The following is a 23,876-nucleotide window of genomic DNA, read 5'->3' as shown; positions in this document are numbered from 1 at the left end:
TATTGTTCTTTGTTCTTTATTCATATCATGATTATTGAATTATACGGTAACAGAATTACTTGGCAGTAGTTATAACATAATTTAAGCACAATCTATACCTTCATATGCCTTATTTGTTTTGAGATGCAAATATTTTTGCATGACTTTGTGCAGTTACAGATTAATAGTGCTTAAATGGTTTTACTCAAATCAATTCAGCATTTGTACACGCAGTAATTACCGTAAATGTTGATCATGATGTGATTTGAACTGGTTTCGATCCCGCACCTGGCAGACGGCATTCAACTCTCTAAATTCTCTGATACTGGTATCCACGGCTGGCGCCCGCGTGACAGGCGGGGATACTCACCACTATACTAATGAGGAGTTGAGGCCATAAGATCACATGACCAGCAACATAGTGACACAAGGACATTACTACCCCTTGAGCAAAGCCATTCTAAAAACATGGATTAAGTTTTTCAATTAGCGTTTAAATGTTTTCCTTCTCGCTGCACAGTGAAGAAGTGGTTAGCACTTTCTCCTTGCAGAAAGAAGATCCCCAGTTCAAATCCCAGCCTGGGCCTGGGATCTTTCTGCATGGATTTTGCATGTTCTCCCTGTGCATGCGTGGGTTTTCTCCGGGTACTCCGGCTTCCTCCCACAGTCCAAAAATATGCTGAGGTTAATTGGTTACTCTAAAATTGCCCGTGGGTGTGAATGCGAGAGGGATTGTTCATCTGTCTATGTAGCCCTGAGACAGACTGGCGACCTGTCCAGGGTGTCCCCTGCCTTCACCCAAGTCAGCTGGGATAGGCTCCAGCACCCCCCGTGACCCTCGTGAGGATAAAGTGGTGTATGGATGGATGTTTTCCTTTTGGCTGCACAGTGGCGTAGTGGTTAGCACTTTCGCCTTGCAGCAAGAAGATCCCCAGTTCAAATCCTGGCCTGGGCCTGGGATCTTTCTGCATGGAGTTTGCATGTTCTCCCTGTGCATGTGTGGGCTTCCTCCCACAGTCCAAAAATATGCTGAGGTGAATTGATTATTCTAAATTGCCCGTAGGTGTGAATGTGAGTGTGACTGTTTGTCTGTATATATAGCGACAGATTTAGGGCAGCAAATAAAGGTCTTATCACATTTCATGCCTTTATCTGAAGCAAACTCAATCGAGCTGGTTCTCTGTAGAGTGCAAAAGCCTCCCAAATCAGGGACATTAAACATACACATGTTAAAAAAAAAGAAGTTCCACCAAGCATTAAGCTAAGTTCACTCCTACTTGAACTTTGAGCTTCCTTTCACAGGCCTCTGATTTACGACAGACGTGGTAAAGTTGTTCAACCAGTGAACAGCTTCAAAAGGTGAAATTCTCCCCGTCGGGGAATCGAACCCCGGTCTCCCGCGTGACAGGCGGGGATACTCACCACTATACTAACGAGGAGATAAAGCTGCTTGGTCACATGACAAAAGACATAGTGACTCATTCATACATTCCTTCACACATACAAAGGTACTGCTTTGTTTTTGTGAAGACCCTGAACAATGTGGGTTTGGAAATAATTATGAGAACACCTTTGATTTAAAGTTTAGAAAAGTTTTGAAGTTAAAAAATTCCAAAATTCAAACAAGATGGGCAAAAATATTTTCTGAGTCACCACTATTTTGCACATAAGCTGTAATGTCAACAGATAATCCAAACTAAATCATCACTCAACAGCGACTAAAACAAATGAAATGTAAGACGACAAGCAGAAAACACGAACATCAGACATTAACAAAACAGCTCTAATAATTGTTTTCAAACCTGTAAACAAAAGTTGATTTTCCATTTGATTCCACACGTAGGTCCGACATTTTGTCTAAAAAACTGTAATCATTATTAGCAATTACTTACGCTATCATTAGTTAAGTGGCACAAAATTACAACATATTACTTGATGCTGGATAACATGATGTGGAATTTACAAATCTGGATATTCTGAATTTTTGGAGTGACCGGGTTGCAGAGAAAGTTAGTATTTCTATCAACATAATGTGTTTTCACTCCGAATAACAGCAAAAATTTTAATGCACAATAAAAGATTATGCTCTTAACTACCTGATTGTCATTTTGGAGCTGAAAACAAGTGTATTATGGCACCAACTGAAAATATTTGCACAATATATATTGCTGCTGTCTGTTCTCTCCCAGAAATCTACTATATAGTAGATTTACACTGACCGAAACGGCTGGCTCCCATATAGCAGAAATCTACTATACAGTAGTAGAAATATAGTAGATTTCTGCTATATAGGAGGCACCAATAAACAGACAGGATTTGGTAGCAGGCTTTAGATTGTGTGTGCTTCTCTGTAACATACTGCCCTCTAGTGAGAAATGTTTCAAAAAGTCAAACAATAGATCAATGAGGAAATGAATGGGCACCATGAAATACAATGAAGTTAAAAGATTAAGATAAAAATGACTCTGTGTGTGTGTGTGTGTGTGTGTGTGTGTGTGTGTGTGTGTGTGTGTGTGTGTGTGTGTGTGTGTGTGTGTGTGCGTGTGTGTGTGTGTGTGGTTACTTCACCATCTATTTTTAGGAAGTTTAGTTTGAATTTTAGACCATCGGAGTGAGGACACTCCATTTATGGGCTGTTTGAGGCTTAAGGTTTAATTTGAGGGTTAAGGCTAAAGGTATGTTCAGGTTGAGGTTGTGTTTGTGTTGCATTTGTGGTCACCACTTCTATGTCGGTTCTGACCTAGAAGGACGGTCATCTGCACTGATCAATACAGGTCAACAGCTTTTGTCAACAAGCTTTAAGGCAACACCCCATAGTGCTATCGTATTTCATGCCTTTAGCCAAGCCTGTCTCATGGAGCAAAATCAATAAAGCTTTGGAGGGCACAAAAGGTAGGCTCCTGAGTCAGGAGCATGAAATATAAACAGGGAAGGAGGCTCTAGCAGGTCATGAACATACTCCGCTATTATTTCAACTTCCTGTCACTGCCTTCAGATTTACGACAGACGTGTGGTTTAAGAGCTCCTGGTAAACTTGTTCAACCAGTGAAATGCTTAGAAAAAAGAAACTCTCCCTGTCGGGGAATCGAACCCCGGCGTGGGACAGGTGGGGATACTCACCACTATACTAACGAGGAGCTGTTGAAAAAAACAGAAAAAGAGACGGAACAAAAACATAAACAAACAGCTTGTGTCACATTTACCTGCAGGCCGTCTGTCTGACTGATGTAAAGTTTCAGGTTAAAGTAGTCTGGTCTGTTCTCCTGCCAAAGCTAAAAGACAAACACAAACATGGAAAGTTCAGGGTCTGTCATGTTTAGTACAAAATGCAGCATTTACTTCCTGAATTTCTTGGACGTAGCTGAGGTTGATCTACAAACAGTCACAAGATGGTGATAAACCCCACAAACCTGACACTGAGTTTCCTCATGTCCATGACCTTTAATGTAGTTCATTTTATTGTACTATTGTAAAATCTGCTATCTCATACACGACATATACACAACCACAGAAACAAGTCAATGGCAGTAAATTGGGGATTGGGGTCAATCAGAGGTTGATATCTTGCTCATCTGCAGTCTTTTACGCTTTTAACCTCTGACATTCCCTCAGCTACTTAAAACCCGGAAAACTTACGCTGACCTGACTGAAAGCAAACAAACAAATTAAAGAAAGTTTCTGGCCCAAATGATCTACGCCACCTGGATTAACTATGCTGTTAAGCTAAACATTTGAAAGTGAATCTTCTTTCCTGTCGCTGGCATTCAAGCAGCGGAAAACACACGATTCTGGTCAAACAATTACCGAAGTCAGGCTATAAACTGAAGCTGAAATCCCGTGTGTTTTGATTGATGCAACATGACGGCAGAAACATCCAGACTTTCTTCTTACCTTGTGATGCAGAGCACACAGCAGCTCTGCAAACCAGTAGAAGGACTGGAGCTCCCTGCAGACCCACACAAAGTACAACCTCTGCAACCTGAAACCCGTCCAGCCGTCACTTGGTGTTCACCAGGGAGGGAGGAGGAAGGAAAGGCACACATAAATAGTTGCTCAAATGATCATCATTTATCTGTATATGGTATTTTTTTTACAACTCACAGCAGAGCGTGCAGCACACAGGCGAACGGTGTGACTCCTATTCCGCCAGCAACACAAAGACTGACATCGTAGTTGAATACTTCCTCTGATGGACTTCCAAAAGGACCGTCAATGTAAAGCCTGAATATACAACATGGACAAAAACACAGAAGAAGTCCAAGAGACTGAACAAATACACACATGTTTAATTATATTTCTCCCCTTGGGTCAAACACACATGAAGGAGATAAACATCCTGCATTTGAAGTCCCACAGTCTGAGTGCAGCTTGTGAGTCAACAGATAGACAGACAGCGATCCCCCAAACACACACACACCCATCATCCCCACAGCAGCTGCTCAAACATTTGTGTCATCAAAAACACACAGACACAGAAATGCATCTTAATCATACACACACAAACCAAACACACAGATACCACATTACCAAACATTTCTCTGCATGAAAGTAGCAATATGGAAAAAATTCACATGAAACTAAAAACTGGGCAGGGGAAGTGGTAGTTAATGCTGCAGCGGCCTTACAACACCCTAACACCCACCAAAGAGATGAAAGAGACTTGGCTTGGCTTTACTGTCACATAATCAAACGCACTGGGCTCTGTAGCATTTCTGAGAAATTTCTTATAATGGCAAAAAACATCGTGTCAAAATGTAAAATAGTAGTTTGAAGTTAAGGTTATTGGAGAGTCTGTTTTTTTTGCAATCGTCCAATTAGCATCGGGGTCTGAAAAGTGATGCGAGGTTAAATCTGCATTCTTTCTAACAGCCAGCAGGGGGCGACTCATCTGCTTGCAAGTACAGGGCACATTGAATTAAAGTCTAAGACAAAATTATCAAATTTCTCACTGGATTTGCTAACTCATTTTCCTAATGAGTTTGCAGTTTCAATCGCTAGTTTTAAGAGTTTTTCCTCAATAGCTTGGCATTCATTTTTAGGGCTGCAGCTAACGAAGCATCGAGTAATTGTCTGAGCATAAAACGGCATCAAAAGCGGAAGTGAGCGCGCAATGCAACAGAAATCATCATCCAACCGGAGCGCGGAACACGGACGGACATTGGCGCTGCATTGTGCATGTATTATGTATGCATGATGCAGCGCGGACATCCACGATCTATCGTAAACACGGATGTCAGCGTTTACTATACAGCTGTATCTAAACGCGGACATCCGCGCTGCATCGTGCATACATAATATATGCAGCAACGTCCGTCGGTGTTCCGCGCTGCAGTCGGATGGCTATTTCTGTTGCATTGCGCGTTCACTTCCGCTTTTGATGCCGTTTCATGGTCAGACGATTACTCAAGGCTTCGTTAGCTGCAGCCCTATTCATTTTGCAAAAGAACGGTCACACTTGGAGTAAAATTGCTGACAATAAAGTCAAGTACAGGGGGTCCTCGGTTTACGCTGTCCTCGACCTACGGAGCTTCGTCGTTACGTCGGAAGTGGTTACATGGAACTAGCTGGTGAGCAGAGCAGATGAATACATCGTCTCACGCTGCTATAAGACAGTTCTGTTTAGATTCACCGGTTGTACGCCACCTTGGATTGTGCTACATTTGCTAACTTTTTGCCCTTCATTCTGGCTCCCAAGTGTAAGTCATTGTCTTCTGATGGCAGTGCTTCGAAGAAAAGAAAAGCCATCTCTATGGAACTGAAATTAGACATAATAAAGCGCTCGAAACGGGGCAAAACACTGATGAACATCGGCCGGATGGTTGACCTAAATCGCACGACACACAAAGGGACATTAATAGATCAAGTTGTAAAAACAATGCAACATATTCTGTTACTCTGTTATTCTGTTGTTGTACTTATATTATGTTGTGTTATCTTCTTCTCAAATCACTCATACATGTATGAAAGTCATTGGTATTCATGAGTTTTCTGAAGAACTGAATATCGTGATGCATGTAACAGCTTTGTTTACATTTTCCAACTTACAGCGATAATCGACTTATGTCAGGCCGCAAGAAACAATGTCCGACATAAGTTGAGGACCCCTTGTATGTTTTATTGCAGAGCTACCTTGTGACTGACAGGTTGCTGCTGTATCTGTGCACGATGTCCTTGGCTTCTCGGTCAGATCCGCCTCTCACTCAGTATATTTCACATTCATGTAGCTCAGTTAGTAGATGTCACTGTCTTTTGTCTTTAGGCTAACATACAATCAAAATGTAGCAACATTGCTAATAATGCATATCTTCCAAAATATCCAACTTTTCTCGTTCATTAAAAAAAAAAAACTCTGCCTGTACCTTAATCAGCAACTGTCGTAAAGTGCAAATATTTAATATACACAAACACAAAATGTGGATATGAGTGTACAGCATTTTCATGAGTTTATTAATGTGCAGTATTTGCCAGAAACGGCCACTTCTCCAATGAAAGCACATTTAATAAATTGATTTTGATAAATTATTGTGATTTTTAGGCTTAGATTAGCTTTAGATTGATCAGCCGAAGGACTGAAAATCCGACAATTCCTTCTGTTTTTACATTTTATGTCTGATAAATGGTGCAACAAATCATTTAAATCCACTGGTGGGTTTGGGGTTCAAAGGTTTAATATTATCCCAGCTGTCCCTCCTGTACTATCATTCATTATCTTTACATACAGCAGCATCCATTTATTGTCGTGTACAAAACTCCACAATACTAGCCGTCCCTCATCATAATTGAGTGAACAAAAAATATGTATGTACACTAGCTGAAGTATCGAAGTAAACAGAGTTTTATTTGAACTATTCTGGCCATAAGTGGGCACTGTGGTACAGCTCAGTTCATTCAACATGGGTGAGGGGTGTTGACGGTTTTGATGGGGTTTTTTTTCCACTTAAGTTTGCTGTCAGAAAACAAACTCTCACTTGCAGGCCACATCTAACTCACCATCTCTGCCTGACACTGAGCAGGAAGAGCACAAAGTCAGAGGTCAGAAGGTTAAAACCTCTGACCACTCTGCGATTCAGAGCCTTCATGAGAAATCATGTTAGCCACATCACTCACACAGTCACACAGAAACCTACTTGGGGTATCTCCTCTGTTGGAACATGGGAAGGATCTCCAAGTCTATCTTTGGAGGAGGAAGTAACAGCTGTGTGAACCGTTCTGAGGAAAGAAGAGGAGAGGATCTGTATTTATACAGTACTAGGATAAAGAAGTGTAATAAATGATGCAAATCAGTGCACAAATACCATTACCTCACATAGACGTGTCTTTTCTATACATTTTAATTCAAAGCTCTCTTTCCTCACAACGTTTTCATGGTAGATTAAGGGGCCAACACAAACAAACCGATTTCCCTTCCTGTGTTCTGAAAGCATGTGTGCGTAGATATGTACAGTAGCATGTGGAAACGAGTGCACATGTTCTTGCATTTGTTGCAGGCTCCCAAAGGGCACAGCCTCCTCTAACAGGGACTCCCTATTGAGTTGGCTGCAGTCATTGTCTCTGACATAGTCTGTTTGTGTGAGCATTTACGCGCATAAAGCATCAAGTTTTTAAAGTCAGAAACAGAAAAAAAAAGTCTTCTGATAGTAGTTTTGTAGCTCTTTAGCTTCACAGAAATCCTACAAGCTCTGTAACGTTAATAAATAATGTACTGCTTTTGAGTGTGCATTCGTGTCTTTTACAGTTTTCCAGCAAAACAATAAACTCATGAGAACAATGCTGGCCTCAAGGTAAAGGAGTCTAACAGACACAGACACACACACGCAGAGAAACATTCACACACATAAAAATGTAGTTTTTAGGAAATGCTTGCTCCCCAGAGAGAAGTGAGAATGAAGAGGAGGACAAAACTAAATCAGCTCCATCCTGTCGACTCTGATAGAGCAAAGAAAGGCTGTGTGTCTTTTTATCTGTGTGTTCCTGCATGTGTGTGTGCGTGCATGTGCGTTTGAACCCACCCGTCCAGTCTCCCACGACTCGCAGATGGATGCCAAAGGTTTCCTTGTTCTCTGTGGGACACTGTGAGGAGTTAAAGAGCAGACAGTTAGTCACAATGAAACAAGTAAACACACATTAAAACCAACACAAGAGAACCAGGCCTGCACACAAACACACAATCCAGAGCATAAATACAGTACAACTCTTTTCATTAAATTTAACAATGTACACACACACTCATGGGCGCATACACAGAGCCTTTCAGTTGGCAGACAGCGTTACTAGCCTCAGGGGTCTGTCTGCTCTCTGTCAGTGTGATTCTCTGCCCTCCTCCTCGAAGCTCCATAACACACCAGGCATAGGCATGCACACAGTAATTGTGTTTCTGTGTAAGTGAGTCAGTGTGTGTGCACGTCCATCTCTGTGTGCTGTGTAAGCAGAAACTTATTCCTTTATCTTTTGTTTTCGCATCATGAAACCTGAACCAAATCCGAAAGCATCAACAAACAATGTGAAACATGATATTACTGGACAGCTTAGCTGTCAATCAACTGACAGGACGCAATAGAGAGGGGGGCACGTTGACCGGGAGCCAGGAGAAAGAAAGTTTAAGAACTTGTAAAAACACATGTCGGTGTGTGTGTGCTTGTCGATATTCACGTGTCTGTGTGTTTGCATTGTGTCATGAGGGAGGAATTTGTTGGAGCGGGTTACATAAAAGTCTTACCGTTGTTAGAGTGAAGGGATGGTTCTCAAACGAAGAGACACCTGGACAGTTAAGAACAATATACTGAGACAAAGAGAAAGACAGGACGCAATGGAAAGATGGAAAGAAGGGGGAAGAATTGGGGGATTAGAAAAACAAAAAAAACGGTAATATTGAGTAACGGCAGTGGATTTTTCCCTCTACCTAAAAACATCAAGAATAAACTGAGTTAAATAAACTGAGATGTAATAAAGACACGTCCTCTCACCTGTCCGGGTCGAGCTTTGAAGTTTTTCTTCAACATGCGCAACTCGATGACATCGCAAGGATGCCTGACGACTGTCACTATGGTAACGGGATCACTGCTCCGGATGTAGCGGTAGAAACGCTCCACGCAGTAGAGACAGAGAGGACCTGACACCCAAAGCCACGTCTGAACACACACATAGAGACCACATGCAACAGAAAGTACACTTTTAGCACTTGAAATTGAAAGAAGTTTGTAAAGACAGTTTGACGTCATGTTTGTTTCCTGACAGTAAAGCCACAGTGTTCATGGATCTCAGGAAAGTACAGTTTTATAACTAATGGCCAATTCACAAACGTGTATGCGCTAGGCTTGGGCGGTATCCAAATTTTGATACCGTCAAACTTCCTTCATATTTTACTGGGGTATACGGTAGTACCGTGACTATTACTGTTTCTGGCTTGTGCCTTCACGTTCGGAAACTAAATACTCGCAGCAGTGAGTGGATGGTTGATTCGGAGATGCGTCCTTAGGTTAGAGGTGTTTCCATCTCTCGCGATCACCTTTTGATTGCAGAATTTACAAATTGCTTCATCAGTATTTACCGGCTCTACTTTCCCGTTTGCCTGGAACCCGAAATACTCCCAAACTGCAGAAGTTGTGTTCTTTTTTGACACCAAGTCACTCTGTGCAGGATCTGCCATCTTCCCAACTCTCTCTCTCCTCTGCGCTGTCACGTGACGATGTCACGTTCATAAACTTTATGGTCTCCAAAAGTAGGCTAAAACATAACTGTTTAAGTAAAACTGAAAATTCAACCACACATACGTGCTACTGGATAGAGAATCAATTTTAGGCATTAAATGACTTTTATGTAATCCTTATGTTAAACTTTCCTGCTCAGCTCAGTTGGGAGAACAGTTCTCCAGGGCCGAAGTTACTGTTGTTATTTTGGGGTTAACTCCCTTCACTTCCTCAGCAGTCGTAGAAAGCAAAGACACAGGAGCCCGGCCTTATTGAAGAATACTGCAGCTTTTATTGTAAAATAACAGCGGCTGAACCATACAGTCGCGCTATGGTCACGCTAACCCAGCAGCTACACACCTCTTCTCCCCCCGCTCTCTCTCTCTCACACACACACACACACACACACACACACACACACACACACACACACACACACACACACACACACACACACACACACACACACACGCTGTTCTCTCTCCCTCTCTAATAACGGAGCCACACACTCTCATAACACTTATCTCCTGTATAAGACCATTGCATTTTTTTCATGATGGTATTGGAACTGATGCCGCTGCTATTTTTAAACATCGGCGGTATAAGGTATTACCGTAATACCGCCCAAGCCTAGTATGCGCGGATGTGAATTGCTGCAGAAAAGCCTTTGCAGAAGTATGTCTGCTCACAGTCTCGATGAATCTTATCTTTTGAAGTGAAGGAGGAATATTTTGTGTGCTGTACAGAGCAGCACAAAGCCACCACATGATATATTCTTTCAGCATCACCATCATTATGTGCAATGTGAAGTAAAGCAAATTAGCTCAAACACACAATGTTACAATTTTGTAGCTTGATACAAAAAGAAAATTCATTCTCATTTACCATGACTAATCTACAAGATAAAGATTTTTTCTCTTTTAACAGAACACAGAGCTAGCTGTCATGCAGGCTTCACATGTGCCCAAGAACATGAGCAAGGAAAAGGAGAGAAATGCCAGAAAAGGACTTTTGCTACTTGTCGCTGAAAAATGAAACTTCAGTTGTTTGGAAATGTTGCCACTACAGGAAGGATGATGTTAAACAAAAACAGGTACTCTGTCTGCAGGGTTTCACTATTGCTGTTATTGTCTCGATATAAGACTAATTTGTAAGGCCATTTATTGGCCACCAAAAAGCTCTGAATGATGAGTGTGAACTCAGATCTGAATGCCATCCAAAGCAAAAAAAAAAAAAACAGAACATGTTCTGCCACCATGTAAGAAAGGTTCCAAATTGCAAAGAGAAATCACTGATAAGATAACTTTAGCAACCAAAGAGGGTTTTAAAAACATGGTCTGGCCATTTGAGATGTGATATCCCAGAGCAGTTTGAAAAATGCACAAGCTAAATCCGACTTGTGGTTCAGCAAGGCAACTGAGCGCTACATCGGTTTTATCGTCTACTTTATTCATGAAGACTTTGTACTGGAAAGTTTGCAAACGGCACTTTTCCCACATGGTCATACAATTAAGAACATTACAACAGTAATGAGAGAAGCTTTGGCTGCTTGGGGACTTTAAAGTTGTGGTGAATATGATGAAGACCCTGAACAAGTAGTCAAATCACCAAAACACTTCTGCAAGCATGCAAGAGCCACACGGAAAGTATGCTGCATTTACACGGACAAGAAACTCTATTTACTGAGATGTGGAAAGGGCACATTGGATAAATGGAAATCAGTAAAGGTCAATAATATAGTATTATTCCAAATACAGCAGCAGAATATGTACTGTATTCAGGCAGTGTAAAGGAGCTCTTATCACTTTTTGCCCAACAGGTCTTTCTAATTCGACCAGTTTGTTGTCCATTACATTAGAATAACAGAAGGGGCTCTGACTCGCATCCAGCCAAAGAGAGTGTGGTCATGAGAATACTAAATCCATCACAGTGTGTGGTATTTCTGCTTCATTCTGTTGGCAGTTACCTGTAGTAGACTAATTGCTCACAGCTTCAGTAAAGCCTGGAGAGCACAATCGGGTTTAAGGGGGATTTTATGGAACCAGCTCGCTCCTTAACGACCATGTGCAAACACATAATGACACACGCAGGTAGAAACACACAAACACAGGCCTTGAAAGAGGATGTGGCCCCTCCCTAACAGCACTACACCTCTAATAAACGGGACCAACTCCCTCCAACACTTCCAAAACACTCATCACACGTGTGCAGCACTCACCCCAAAGGCACACGGACATAAATTCCACAACACAGTCAAAGGAACATTCCACTCAAACACATAAATAAATGCAGTGCAGAATAAAAGTGTCCCGGATACACAGACACACACAGACCTGGGGGTAATGTGGCTGGAAGCGAGCGTCCTCTCTGCATCGGCCCTCCTCATCCTCGCCCTGCTCCAGATCTTCGCCCTGCTGCTCTGCGCCGCTCTGATTGGCTCGGAGGCAGCCGGGGGGGTGGGCTTCGATGTTGGTCTGATATTTTAGAGCACCACTGATTTCAAAGACAACAATGAAGGTGACGTAGGTTTGAGAGACTCTTTTATAAACACTGAGATGTGGATAGAGATTGTAAACACACATTCAAGCACATTCGGTGGCCTTTCTTTTCTTTCACCACAACATTCAAACTGAATAGGTATAGCTGGAGGCTGGGGGTTGATAAATCTCAACCACACAATCAAACAGCACAGCGGCAAGACGGGCATGAACAGGCAAATATTAAACCTGACTGACTGGCACTGAAGAAAGCATTACCACATGCTGATTTTCCCCATGAAAAAGTTTCTCTTTGTCCAAACAAGAAATTATTTATTGCTCTTAAATCAATCACGTCAGAACATTCTTTTGAAAGTCAATAAAACCCCCATTGTTTTACGATGTGGTGTCAGCAAGCTTTAAGCTGCAGATACAAAGTTAGAGAAGTCTCCAAGTGTCAGCTGCTGTCTCAAACAGTTGCTGACATTTTAAGGGAGGAAAATTATTATCTCGTCCGCTGGAGGAGATGGAGACAAACTGTACTAAAAGAGCAGAAAAATTCCCCACTGACCCATGCAGAGTATAGGCAAATACATTTTTAGTTGTACCTACCCGACCATGTGCACCATCAGGATGATGTAGAAAATGATGAAGAGGTTGTGCGTGTACCAGAAGATCTCATAGTTGGACACTCTGAACAAAAATAGAAAATGACAAGATGTGTGACTTTTTGAAGAAACTAATACTTCTAAGTCAGAACGAAGATGTTTAAAAAGAGATATAATGACCAAAGACATATGCAGATGAGCAATGATTGGTGACATGATATACAGAAACAGGAGAATGACACAAGAGACACAAAAAAGAGCAGAGACAACAAAAGAAGAAAGCGAGGTCAGAGTTTGTTCAGGACCAGACCAACAGACTCCCAGCTCAAAGCCTGAGTAAGCAGGACATCAGAGGTCAGTATTAAAAGGGTCATTACACACAACAACCCCCCATAAACACATCACCAAACCCTGTAGTCTTCCTCTCTGAATGCAGCTTCTTTCATGATTGCTTCGTTCCATATGACGACACTGATCAGCATAATTTCATTTTAGATCAACTAAGATGTTTTCTTAGCCCGATGATAATCCAGTTGTCTCCGAAAACAGATCTGAAGCAAAGCTGACTGAAAATGCCCTCAGATTTGCTGACATCTTACATAATGAGTGCATTTTCTCACAGACCACTGTCGCACAAAACAAATTAACAAATTTACCTGAAAGTTGTATTTCAGTTAAATCACAAAATATACATTTTTTCACAACTTGGAAGCAGGAAAGTCCAAATCTGCAACATTATCTTTATCTGGTCACAGCTGTGAACAGACAGGAGTGATGACGATAAGGGTAACTACAGATAATGGAAAATCCAAAACAATTCCTGGGAAAGTGGAAGGAGAACATTTATTTTTCTTTTTTGGAAAACCTGTCAAGTAAAATAAAAAACTTCAAAGAAAATCAGTTATGAGTGTGCAGTGTAAGTAGTCAAACTGAGGAACATGTTATACATATTTGATCACTTTCTGTGGTTTTTATGTTTTCTGCAAATACTGACAACAGCCTGGCCTTTAGATGACTTCATAAACTTTAGATTTCCTCTTGCATGGACATATTAACTCAAAATGATAAGAACTAAGCACTTAGTGAGAGTTTTAAAGATAACAGAGCATTGGTGCAAAGCATTGTAACTCACAGAAAGTTTCGACGTTTTGCCGTAAATATTTGTATTTTTCTTCTACAAGGAGAAAATATCTATATCTATGCACTGTGTGCATTCTGTGCTGCTCTTTTTTATTCAAATTGCTTTTTGCTGCTGTTGCACTGTAAATTTCCCTGCTGTGGGGAAGCTTTAATCTATCTATCTATCTATGTATCTATCTATCTATCTATCTGTCTAACCTTGTGACCCCAGCCAATTTCAAATTTTTGGGGTCAATGCCAATACCAACTTTGTTATAGTGGCCAATTTTATTCATATATACATTTATATAAATATTAGAATATACTGAGAAGGTAAAATGATGGATTCCGCGTGTATTAGATGTCCTGCTATGTTTTCTACATACTAGCTGAAAGCTTGACTCTAAACCACTGTCTGCTCAGCTGTGATATGTACTCTGCTACATGTGCTGCAGACAGTTCTGGGAGCATTTTAAACAATGGAGAACGGTGTGAAGGTGCCATTTCAAAATTTGCAATTTTTTCTGCATTGTATTCTGTACCGACAAAAAAATAAAATTCACATTGGCCAATAATGTCTCTCAGTTGATATACCAAGCTTTGCAAAAGTTCTGTTACACTCGGTTTCATGATCTTTAGAGACGTTTACATGTCGGAGTGAAAACTTCCATTAAACAAACTGAAAGTTTTACCTTATAGGCAGGTGTCATTAAAAAAAATTTGTTCTCCGGTGAAGTTGTATCAAGATGGAAGTCAAAAGAGTTGAGATATCTGCTCTCCTTCGTGCTGGCCACAAATCTGACATAGCCAAACAGCTGAACATCAGCCGGATGACCGTCCACAGAGTCGCGGAGAGGCTCAAGAATGGTGAAGATCTTTCAGGTCAAGTGTAAATATCACTGGATCTGTGCGAGTCATTATGCCGGTATTCCTCTGGTGGGCAGCCGCAATCATCCCTAGCTTGGAAAATCCAAACTGAATCTCCATGTAATCTCCTATCTCCATGTTAGGAGATACAGGAGAGTCAGTTTGGCATTGTGCGAATTGAATCGCATTTCCCTCCCGGTACAGTTTGGTACAACCAATCATAGCACGGGAGGCGGGAGTTAATGCTGCGTCATCTTCAGCGCCTCGATTACCCATAAAGATGTTGCCGGGGCCAAAGCGAATCTTTTTGTGGTCTCTTGGCGTTTTGGATGGTGTTAGTCGTTGCCTCTTTTCACTTGACGTTTCCGACGATGAGGAGGCAGTGGATGGCTCGTTACTTTCGCCTTCTTGCCATTGTTTGTACAGAGGAAAATCCCGTTCCAAATGTGTGAGTAAATTTAAGCAACTTTTACACATACGCACCGACTTGGTTTGGCTCTGATTTAAAGTTATTCCTAACACCGCTAATCATTCGGAAGGAGTCTTTTGTTGCATAGCCTTTTCAAAAATAAGTGTTGTACTTGAGAGTACCCCATGTATTCGCAGATTTTTGGGACAAAAACGGCAGTAATCATTCACTGTTGTTTGGACTACATGGACTTCAAGGTCGATTTGTTTGTGCGTCACATCCGTGTTACGCTGATTGGTTCTTTCTCGTTCAAGCTGCATTCGTTAGCCCCTCCTTTTTGAAATCGTCTCCTATCATCACAATGCCATCGCATAAATAAAGTCAGTCTGGATTTTCCAGGCAACATCATCCCAGCACTCCAGCCACTTAGCCCAACTCTTATCTAAAGCCGTTAGTGGTCTGGAAAAGCCTCTTATCCTGTTCAACTATAGGTCTCCAGACTGCAACTAAATGGTCGCATTTTGCGACCAAAATTTGAGCGAGTGCGAGTAAATTTGCCGATATATTTTTTTAAAATTGCCATTGAAGATTTTTGTTGCTTGCAAACTTCTGCCCAAGTAGACAGTAATGCGCAAATGAGCTGGAGATGAACACCAAAGAAGAAGAAGGTGGGCCCGTGTGTGAGAGCAGGGGGCGAACGACGGTGAAGCTAATGATGTTTCACAAAGTCTTCATTTACGTTCAGCTCATTTTGAACACAAATTCACCTTCCTGTCTTTCACTCCTTTCTTGTCTCCATTCCAGCTGCTTCTAAGTTTAGACACATCCTTTGCTAGACAGCAATAGCATGGAACCATTTTCTTTCATCTTTATGTGAATTTTCGGACTTTTCGCCAGCGTTTTCATCATGTAAAGAAACCTCTTCTTAGAAACCTTTTCTTAGAAACACTTCCTGTGCCGCTGAAATGGTCACAAAATAAAAGCCCGTAGCACTAAAAATACACCTTCAAAATAAAAGCCTGGAGGAAACGGTCATTTCAACACTAGTAAAACAAAGGCTTGCCAAAATTGATGAACTGATCAACAGACCTTTATAAGAGTAATTTACATGTGATTCGGTATAAATACATAACATGCACATGCCTGTACTCAGCACAAGGTCATTTTTATTGAAGATTTCATCTGCTGGAAATTATACGTAAACTGAGCAGCCTTGGTGGAGTACTGCACTCTCTGAGTGCTTTTCTTGTTATGTTGTGTCAAGTGCTGTACAACAAAATGTGAATTTAAAGCATAGTTTCTGCATTTATTGTGCAAGTATATATCAGTAATACAGTGAAACTGAGAGGGAATGTGAATATTTACTTTGCAAGTCAATTTTGGTGTGTGCCCCTAAATTTTCTGCTTGTGCTCCTAAAATTTTAAGTTAGGGGCCACTGTGCTCCCAGGAAAAAAAGTTTGTCTGGAGCCCTGAACTACTAAAGACGGCACGGAGAGCACACACAGACACACACATCCTTGTGTCTCACATATGCATAGCGGGTGACCCAGGGTGACCCGAGTGATGACAGAGCTGAGATGTGCTCTGTAACCGGCTTCTGTTAGCGTGTCTCCTCATGGTCACCATTTTCCATTTCTTTCTCTCAGACACAAGATGAGTCAGGCAGAAAGGCAAAAGCGAGACAGATATGACACAGAGGATGAGACACGTGTACAGAAGCACTAAAAGCATGCTTGTATGAAGAGAGCTGAATGCCAGCATCCAATATGGATTTCATTCATTCCAGTGAAAGTCTCTCATGCAGTTTACATGCCATGATGGTTTTCTCTCATATGCATGTCCCACAGACCACTGAAATGACTACACACACATAAAAATTACTTCTCCAGACTTTGAGACATTTTTTACACATTTGAAATCTTTGTGGTATAAAAAAATGAAGTCTGCAGTGTCGTTTCAGTGGTCTCACAGACATACCTTTTACTGCAATTTTCTCTCTCTAAACTGTATCCATCTCAACTCTTAATACATTCATGAGACAAACAAATGATGATTATGATGACAGGTGGAGGTTTGATTTAGCCTACCTTACGCAGTAGGAGGAGGACATGAACATCAGGAAGAGGATGAGAACCAGCAGCACACCAGTAATTCCTGGGACTAAAGAGAATCAGACAATCAGAGAACAGCAGCAAAGACAACAAAAAAGTTTACTTTAAGGGCCACATGCATAGACTAATCTTAAGGGAGAGATGTCTGCTCACAGGTTTACAGTGATATTACCAATTAGTTATATCTAAAAGAATGAAACAAATCAACAGTGTGCAAAAATAATAATTTACTCACTGAAACATTAAAATATAAAAATACAGTTAAGGTGATAGAACATTTCAGGAAGTCCTTCTTACTTGTGCTCAAAATGATCATCTTAGGATCCTAGGAAGAAAATAGAAACAAAGAAAGAACTGTCTGTCATCTACACCAAGTGTAGTAAGGATTCATTTCAGTTATAGACCTCATAGAAGCAGTAAATTCAGTATTTTCAAGAGAAAACTGTCTGCAGTCTTTATTCTAATGCAGCATTTTAGGCAGTCAGTAACCCCTTAAACCCCAAGCAGAGGTGCTTTTGCTATTGTCAATTTTTTACTCACTATGGGCTCATTTTTCACTGCAATATAAAGTTCTTCCTCAGTGCAGAAACGGTACAACAATGACTAGAACTACAGAGAACTCAAAAATAGCCATTGTACAATATGACACAGTTACAATAACATAAATCATAAAAACATTAAAAAAAACAAAAGTTGAATTTCTTTGATTGTTTAAAACCTGGAATCAACATGTATAACATTTTTCCAAGTGCCCACAGGTGTTATCAAAGAGAAAAACAGTGAATCTAAATACTATAGACTTTCATTTCAAGTTAATTTCTGTACTTGTCTCATATCTGCTCTGTGAAAACGCAGCCTGCAGTTCAGCCCAGTCCCTACTGACTTCTACTGCGCCAAAAGGTAAAGAGGTTGGTTAGAGTAAAATGTGTTTTGGGTTTTTTGTTTTGTTTTGTTTGTTTGTTTGAGATTTTCAGAGTTAAGTGCTTTTGATGAAATACCACATTTTTAAGCTTTGGTCAAGTCTTCCAAGTTTTCTTTCGGGGTCCACAGGGCGAAGGTGAGCTAATCAAGGAGCAGAGTTTTGGGTGTGCTAAAAGCCTCCACGCTGCGTTAGTGACACATACTTGGCCACCCCTGATTGAAGACATTTTTGAGTGGTGTGGACATTTTCCTCACTCCTTCAAAAGGGTTAATACTTTCAGATTTAAGGGTTTAGTGAATATGCTTCACACTAAATGCTTGCCAGATGATCTAACAGCAGCTGAAGCCCCCTCCCTTTACTTTTCAAGCTTTAAAATGAGGTAACAGGTTTCGTACAGTTCTCAAATAGCCAATTCAACAAGTGTCCAGTTTATGCAGTGACGGGACAGGTGTGCAATGGCAAGGTGCAGGATTGATCATTCTTTCTCAGAATGTCTCTTTTCTCATCTTTAAGGAACTACTTTTTCACTTTTCATGTGTATGACTGAGTGAAACGCCATGTCTTTAGGACACTGTCCAGAGTATCCACTGTTACTATCATTTTAGCAGCTGATTTTGACCCTCTTTGGCCTCTAGTATTCCCTCCCAACCCAAAATGTAGTAATTTGGAACATCTATGAACACTATTGCTTCCATCTATGCTCGGAAAACCCATTTCAAGCACATCTTTGTCTTTATTGTACCCCATTCTTGAAGTTAAGGTAACATTCTGGGTTAGATAAGTCATTGTGATGGCTGAGGTTAGAGACCAGCCAATGCGTCATCTCAGGCCAGTATAAAAGCACAAAAGTGTATGTGTTTATGCCTCACCTCTCCTCTGTAGCGAGCCAGATTGAGAGCAGGAAAGTCATCCGAGTAGCTTACGCTGAAGTTGACGACATTCACCAGGTGGGCTGAAACGTGCACAACTGGAGAGGAAGAGACAGTGTTAAACAGTACTGATTTAAAACACACGTTTATGTGCTCCAGCATACAGGACTCCTGTGTTTCAGACGCACACACTTAATTATAAAAGCCAAAATAAGCTGCACGTGGACATTCAAACATTTCTTTGTCTATTCAGCAAAAAGTCAGCAAAACATCCTCCTGACTTACTGGCACACACACACACACACACTTCTCCCTGACATCATAGGCCAACCACGCAGCCACTCAACAGCTGATGGAATTAGAGGGTGTAATCATGAGACACAAGGGTCCTTTTTTCTCACTCACATCCTTCCCCACTCCCACTGCCTCCCCCACTTCTCTCTCTCTCTCTTTTCTCAGTCTGTCTCTCGCCCATTTCTGCTCCCTCTCCGTCTTCATTGTCATTTGTTATCTCAGAACATGAGAACTTTGCCTGTATATATGTGTGTTGTGCATGTGCACGTATGCCTGTAAGGGTTTAATGTCAATGAGCGGAGAAGTGAGTGGTGATGATGAAAGAGGGGTTAAGCTTACAGATGATGTAATAGTGAAGAACAGATGCCAGCTCTGGCAGGTCTTTCATTTCAATCATTCTATTGGCTCTGTCGGTCTTAATGTTGGTGTATACATCTAAATTTCAATAAATCTCAACAACTGGTGGATTAAAGTTGTTTTCAGATTTTCATTGATCCTTTTGGTTTTAGGTGAAACGGTGTTGCAACTATTAGATTTCTATAAAACAGAGCTGGTAAACCAAAGTGTGTGGAGTGGATGAACTGGTAACATTTGGCAGAGGCCCCTGTCCATGAGGTCTTCATCTACCACCTTCAGAAACATTTCTTGTGCCTCCCAGAGGATGGTGCAGACATTGAATATACATGGTATTTATTCAAACCCTTCATGGCGAAGGTGGCAGTTGGGAGCTGTGGTCAGAAGGTCGTTAGTGTCTGTTACAGCAGTAACCTAAGAACCTGTTGGTGGTCACCAGTAGTGAAGGACAAAGCTTTTCAGTCATGGCTGGCCCAGGAGATTCCTGCAGCAGCAGACTGGTACTAGGGGCTGACACCCTCCTCTTGATGGAAGTACAATAAATCTACTCAAATTAGTTCCAACACTCTGCATGTTATTTGATGAGCATCAAAAATTTAAACCGATATTAAGCTCAAAGATCAGTGGACCAACTTGAATCTTTCTGACCAAATAAAAAAATCTGGCATAGGTGGAAAGTGCTCTTCCACATCACAACCACACTGGGTCTACTGTCCCAACGCTCATCTACCATCATGGCCGTGTTTTTAGTCAACAGATCTTCAGACCAAATCGACCTCTGTGCAAGACTTGGATCACAGCCGAATAGAAGTCCCAGAGCATGTGGTTTTAAGTGGCCAATGCTGACTTCACTTGCAGTTCATGTTGTTTCGTGAGACTTGAATGTTATTGTAAAATCACCGATACGAGTCAGAGAAAAAACTCCCAACATGACTGAGTCAGAGGAAGAAGCCTGTAAACCCAGCGGACACACAGCTGCTAGAGGCTCCCATGGTGTCATAGAGGAAGACAGAAGAACAACAACACACACAGACGCCTAAACAGCAAAAACACACACAACCAGCAAGAAGCCTATCACAGCTTGTACACCAGGGATGCTAAACCAGTCTGGAATCATTTACCCACACTTCACAGACACATGGACACACATATAGATACATGAATGAAGTGAGCTTAGGTGATAAGTGGCAGGTTTTACCGGAGAAGACGCAGATGGCAACGCCACATGCCACATGAAAGGTCTTGCTTTTGTCCAGCAGTCTGCGTGTCTTTCTGGATGACACCTGCATAAGAGTGCAGACAGGTGTATTATATTTGTGGCAGGGATTCAAAGTAAAACACATTTAAAACTCACATTTACCAGTATCTCCTTATGTTTCTGCATCAAAATGTGACTAATTCACCTCAACATGTTTCAGTTCAGGCTGCACAGTGCGTAGTGGTTAGCACTTTTGCCTTGCAGCGAGAAGATCCCTGGTACGCGTCCCGGCTTTCCCGGGATCTTTCTGCATGGAGTTTGCATGTTCTCCCTGTGCATGCGTGGGTTTTCTCCGGGCACTCCGGCTTCCTCCCGCAGTCCAAAAATATGCTGAGATTAATTGATTACTCTAAATTGCCTGTAGGTGTGAATGTGAGTGTGATTGTTTGTCTGTATATGTAGCCCTGTGACAGACTGGTGACCTGTCCAGGGTGTCCCCTGCCTTCGCCTGAGTCAGCTGGGATAGGCTCCCCCCCCCCCCCCCCCCCCCCCCCGCAACCCTAGTGAGGATAAAGCGGTGTATAGAGAATGGATGGATGGATGTTTCAGTTCTTTTCTAATGTATGACGATGTTTGTTTATACCTACTGTCGTTCTGCAGGTCAAATTGGCCCGTTTTAGTTTTGAAAATGTGGAAAAATATAATTTTTTTCATAGTGCAACTTCTGATGTCCACATTTTCAACATTTTTGGGAAATTTGTGAACATTTTTTGTGGAAAAAAAGAAATGTTAAAAAAAATGTTTCTTAAAAGAAATGTTTAAAAAAAAAGTTTCTTAAGAGCATTCACAAAAACAACAAAAATCCAGCGAATTTCGATGAATTTTCTTGGTTCTTGACAGTCAGCCATTGTTCTTAGCCCTTGTTTTTATTTTCTTAGCCATTGTTTTTATCTTCTTAACCACTGTTTTTAATTTCTTAGCCATTCTTTTTATTCCTTAGCCATTGTTTTTATTTCTAAGCTATCGTTTTATTTCTTAGCCATTGTTTTTATCCATTATCATTTTATTGTATTTTAATTGTTGCTTGCGCTGTAAAGTACTTTGATTTGAAAGTGCTATATAAATAAAGTTATTATTATTAGTATTATTTTGGTTGATTTTTTGTGAATGTTCTTAAATAAAATATTTAAAAAATTATATATTTATTTAATCACTGCAGATATTTCACAGATTTTTGGGAAGATTTTTATTCATTTTTTGAAAATATTTACAAGAATTTTCTTGCCAAATTCGGGGGATTTTTTATATAATACTTTTAAGGGATTTTTTTTAAGGAATTATTGGAATTTTCTTCCTGAAGGTTCTGCAAATTTCAGAAATTTTGGGAATTTTTTCGTTGATTTTTTGGATTTTTTTCAGACAAGGAAACAATACTTTTTGGTGCCCATAAATAAAGACAACTGGAAGGTTTAACAAAACTCACACCCTGTTGTTTCTGATAAAAGAAAACCCGCTGATCACGTACTTTGTTTCTCCATCCCTAAAATTCCTACCCATCCATCTTATCCTTCCTTCCTTTATCCATGTCCTTCTTACCGCGTGAGTTCCTCGTACAAAGGTGAGCAGGGAGCGACACATGGGCAACAGCACCAAGCTGCAGTTCAGGTTCAGCACAGATGCAGACGCCCTGCTGATGCACAACCCTAGCTGGGAAAGACACACACACACACACATATACAGTTAGGCAGGTTGCCAAAATGGGGCCTCATTCAGTGGATGTAAAAAAAAATAAGGGTCTGACAGATTAAGAAACACACTTTCAAGTTGTTCCTATTCAGATTTGGACTCTACAGTCATGGTCAACGGAGAACGTGAGGCATGACTTCTCTGCTACACACAGGCTTATTTTAAACCTGCATTGATGTTCTCTGTATGGAAAGGCAAGGACAATTCATCATTTTGGTGTTACTCTGTTGAGAGTTTGCCTTCAAAGAGAGCATTTTCATTTAGTTTTGTCTGGATTGTGACACACTAATGTGTTTTTGGTTAATAGCTGTATAAAACATACTACATTCTTTTCCAAGTGTTTAATACAGGTTAGGTCAGATTCAGGTACCACATCCTAGAATGTCCTGATGAAACACGTGAAACTCAGATGAAAGAGGTTTACGCAAAGTGACACTGTCAGCTGTGTAATTAGTTTTTACAAATCTCAGGCTACAGCTCCATAATCAAAGCTTTTTTTTCATGCTGGATGTATTTTGGCATCTCCTAAACTCAGTACATTTAAACACTTTTTGGCAGCGTCAGTGTGCACTGCAGGTGCCGTCTCTTCTGATTATCCCCTAGAAACTGAAACAACCAGAGGGAGAGATGAAGGTGGGCACGTGTGTAGACCAAAAGAGAGAGAGACAATGCATGTGTGAAACTGTACTGGATTTAAATTGTGGTATGGTTTCACACTGGCTGTATGCAACAGAATCTAAGAAGTCAGCTGAAAAAAGGGCATCGCAACCACTGAACTAACTATTTCTAGCCGATTGCCACAGCGCCATTGGCGCATCGTTTTGCTGGATGGCGCAGTCATTCTGAACCGTGTGAGCCACAGTGGCACTCTATTTTTCTTGTAAAAAGCAACAAAAAAGGGTTCGACTTACTCTTTCTTCGAAACGTCCGTGCGATAATATAAGAAAAACAAACTTTTTCTCTCAGCAGGCGTCGGAAATGGTCGGAGCCACCCGAATCTTGATCACGCGCCCGAGTCATGACCCGCTCTCGGCCAATCACAGAAAAGCATGATATTTTTACTGCGTGAAATCTCTGAACGGTGAGCCACAAGGCGAGTCATTTGCGATCAGGAAAAGTGAGAAAGAGGAAGTTTTTGTTGAGTTTATGCTACAGTTGTGAGAGATGGTACATAGTGAGGGTTGAATAATTGGACATAGAAGAAAAAGAAGATAAATTGGACATGAAATTAATATT

The 23,876-nt window shown here is 41.1% G+C and overlaps 1 protein-coding gene and 1 non-coding gene across 2 annotated transcripts in view; both read right to left on the bottom strand.

Annotated features, from left to right (window-relative positions):
• Positions 1-23,876, bottom strand: part of LOC110972159 (NADPH oxidase 4) — a 71,353-nt gene that overhangs the window by 41,512 nt on the left and 5,965 nt on the right. The window contains exons 3-16 of the mRNA XM_051958328.1: positions 22,491-22,601; positions 20,895-20,979; positions 19,049-19,146; positions 17,555-17,582; positions 17,234-17,306; positions 12,755-12,835; positions 11,999-12,158; positions 8,943-9,107; positions 8,696-8,758; positions 7,989-8,049; positions 7,107-7,188; positions 4,081-4,200; positions 3,871-3,979; positions 3,183-3,251 (exon numbers count right to left, since the gene is read on the bottom strand). Coding sequence (XP_051814288.1) covers positions 3,183-3,251; positions 3,871-3,979; positions 4,081-4,200; positions 7,107-7,188; positions 7,989-8,049; positions 8,696-8,758; positions 8,943-9,107; positions 11,999-12,158; positions 12,755-12,835; positions 17,234-17,306; positions 17,555-17,582; positions 19,049-19,146; positions 20,895-20,979; positions 22,491-22,601 — 1,305 coding nt within the window. The remainder of the gene's footprint in view (positions 1-3,182; positions 3,252-3,870; positions 3,980-4,080; positions 4,201-7,106; positions 7,189-7,988; positions 8,050-8,695; positions 8,759-8,942; positions 9,108-11,998; positions 12,159-12,754; positions 12,836-17,233; positions 17,307-17,554; positions 17,583-19,048; positions 19,147-20,894; positions 20,980-22,490; positions 22,602-23,876) is intronic.
• On the bottom strand, positions 1,347-1,418 carry trnad-guc (transfer RNA aspartic acid (anticodon GUC)). The gene has a single exon. It is a non-coding gene; the product is annotated as a tRNA-Asp (tRNA).

This window comes from Acanthochromis polyacanthus, chromosome 13 (genome assembly GCF_021347895.1).
Source record: "Acanthochromis polyacanthus isolate Apoly-LR-REF ecotype Palm Island chromosome 13, KAUST_Apoly_ChrSc, whole genome shotgun sequence".
Taxonomy (NCBI): Eukaryota; Metazoa; Chordata; class Actinopteri; family Pomacentridae; genus Acanthochromis; species Acanthochromis polyacanthus.
This window is presented reverse-complemented; position numbering and strand designations above follow the sequence as displayed.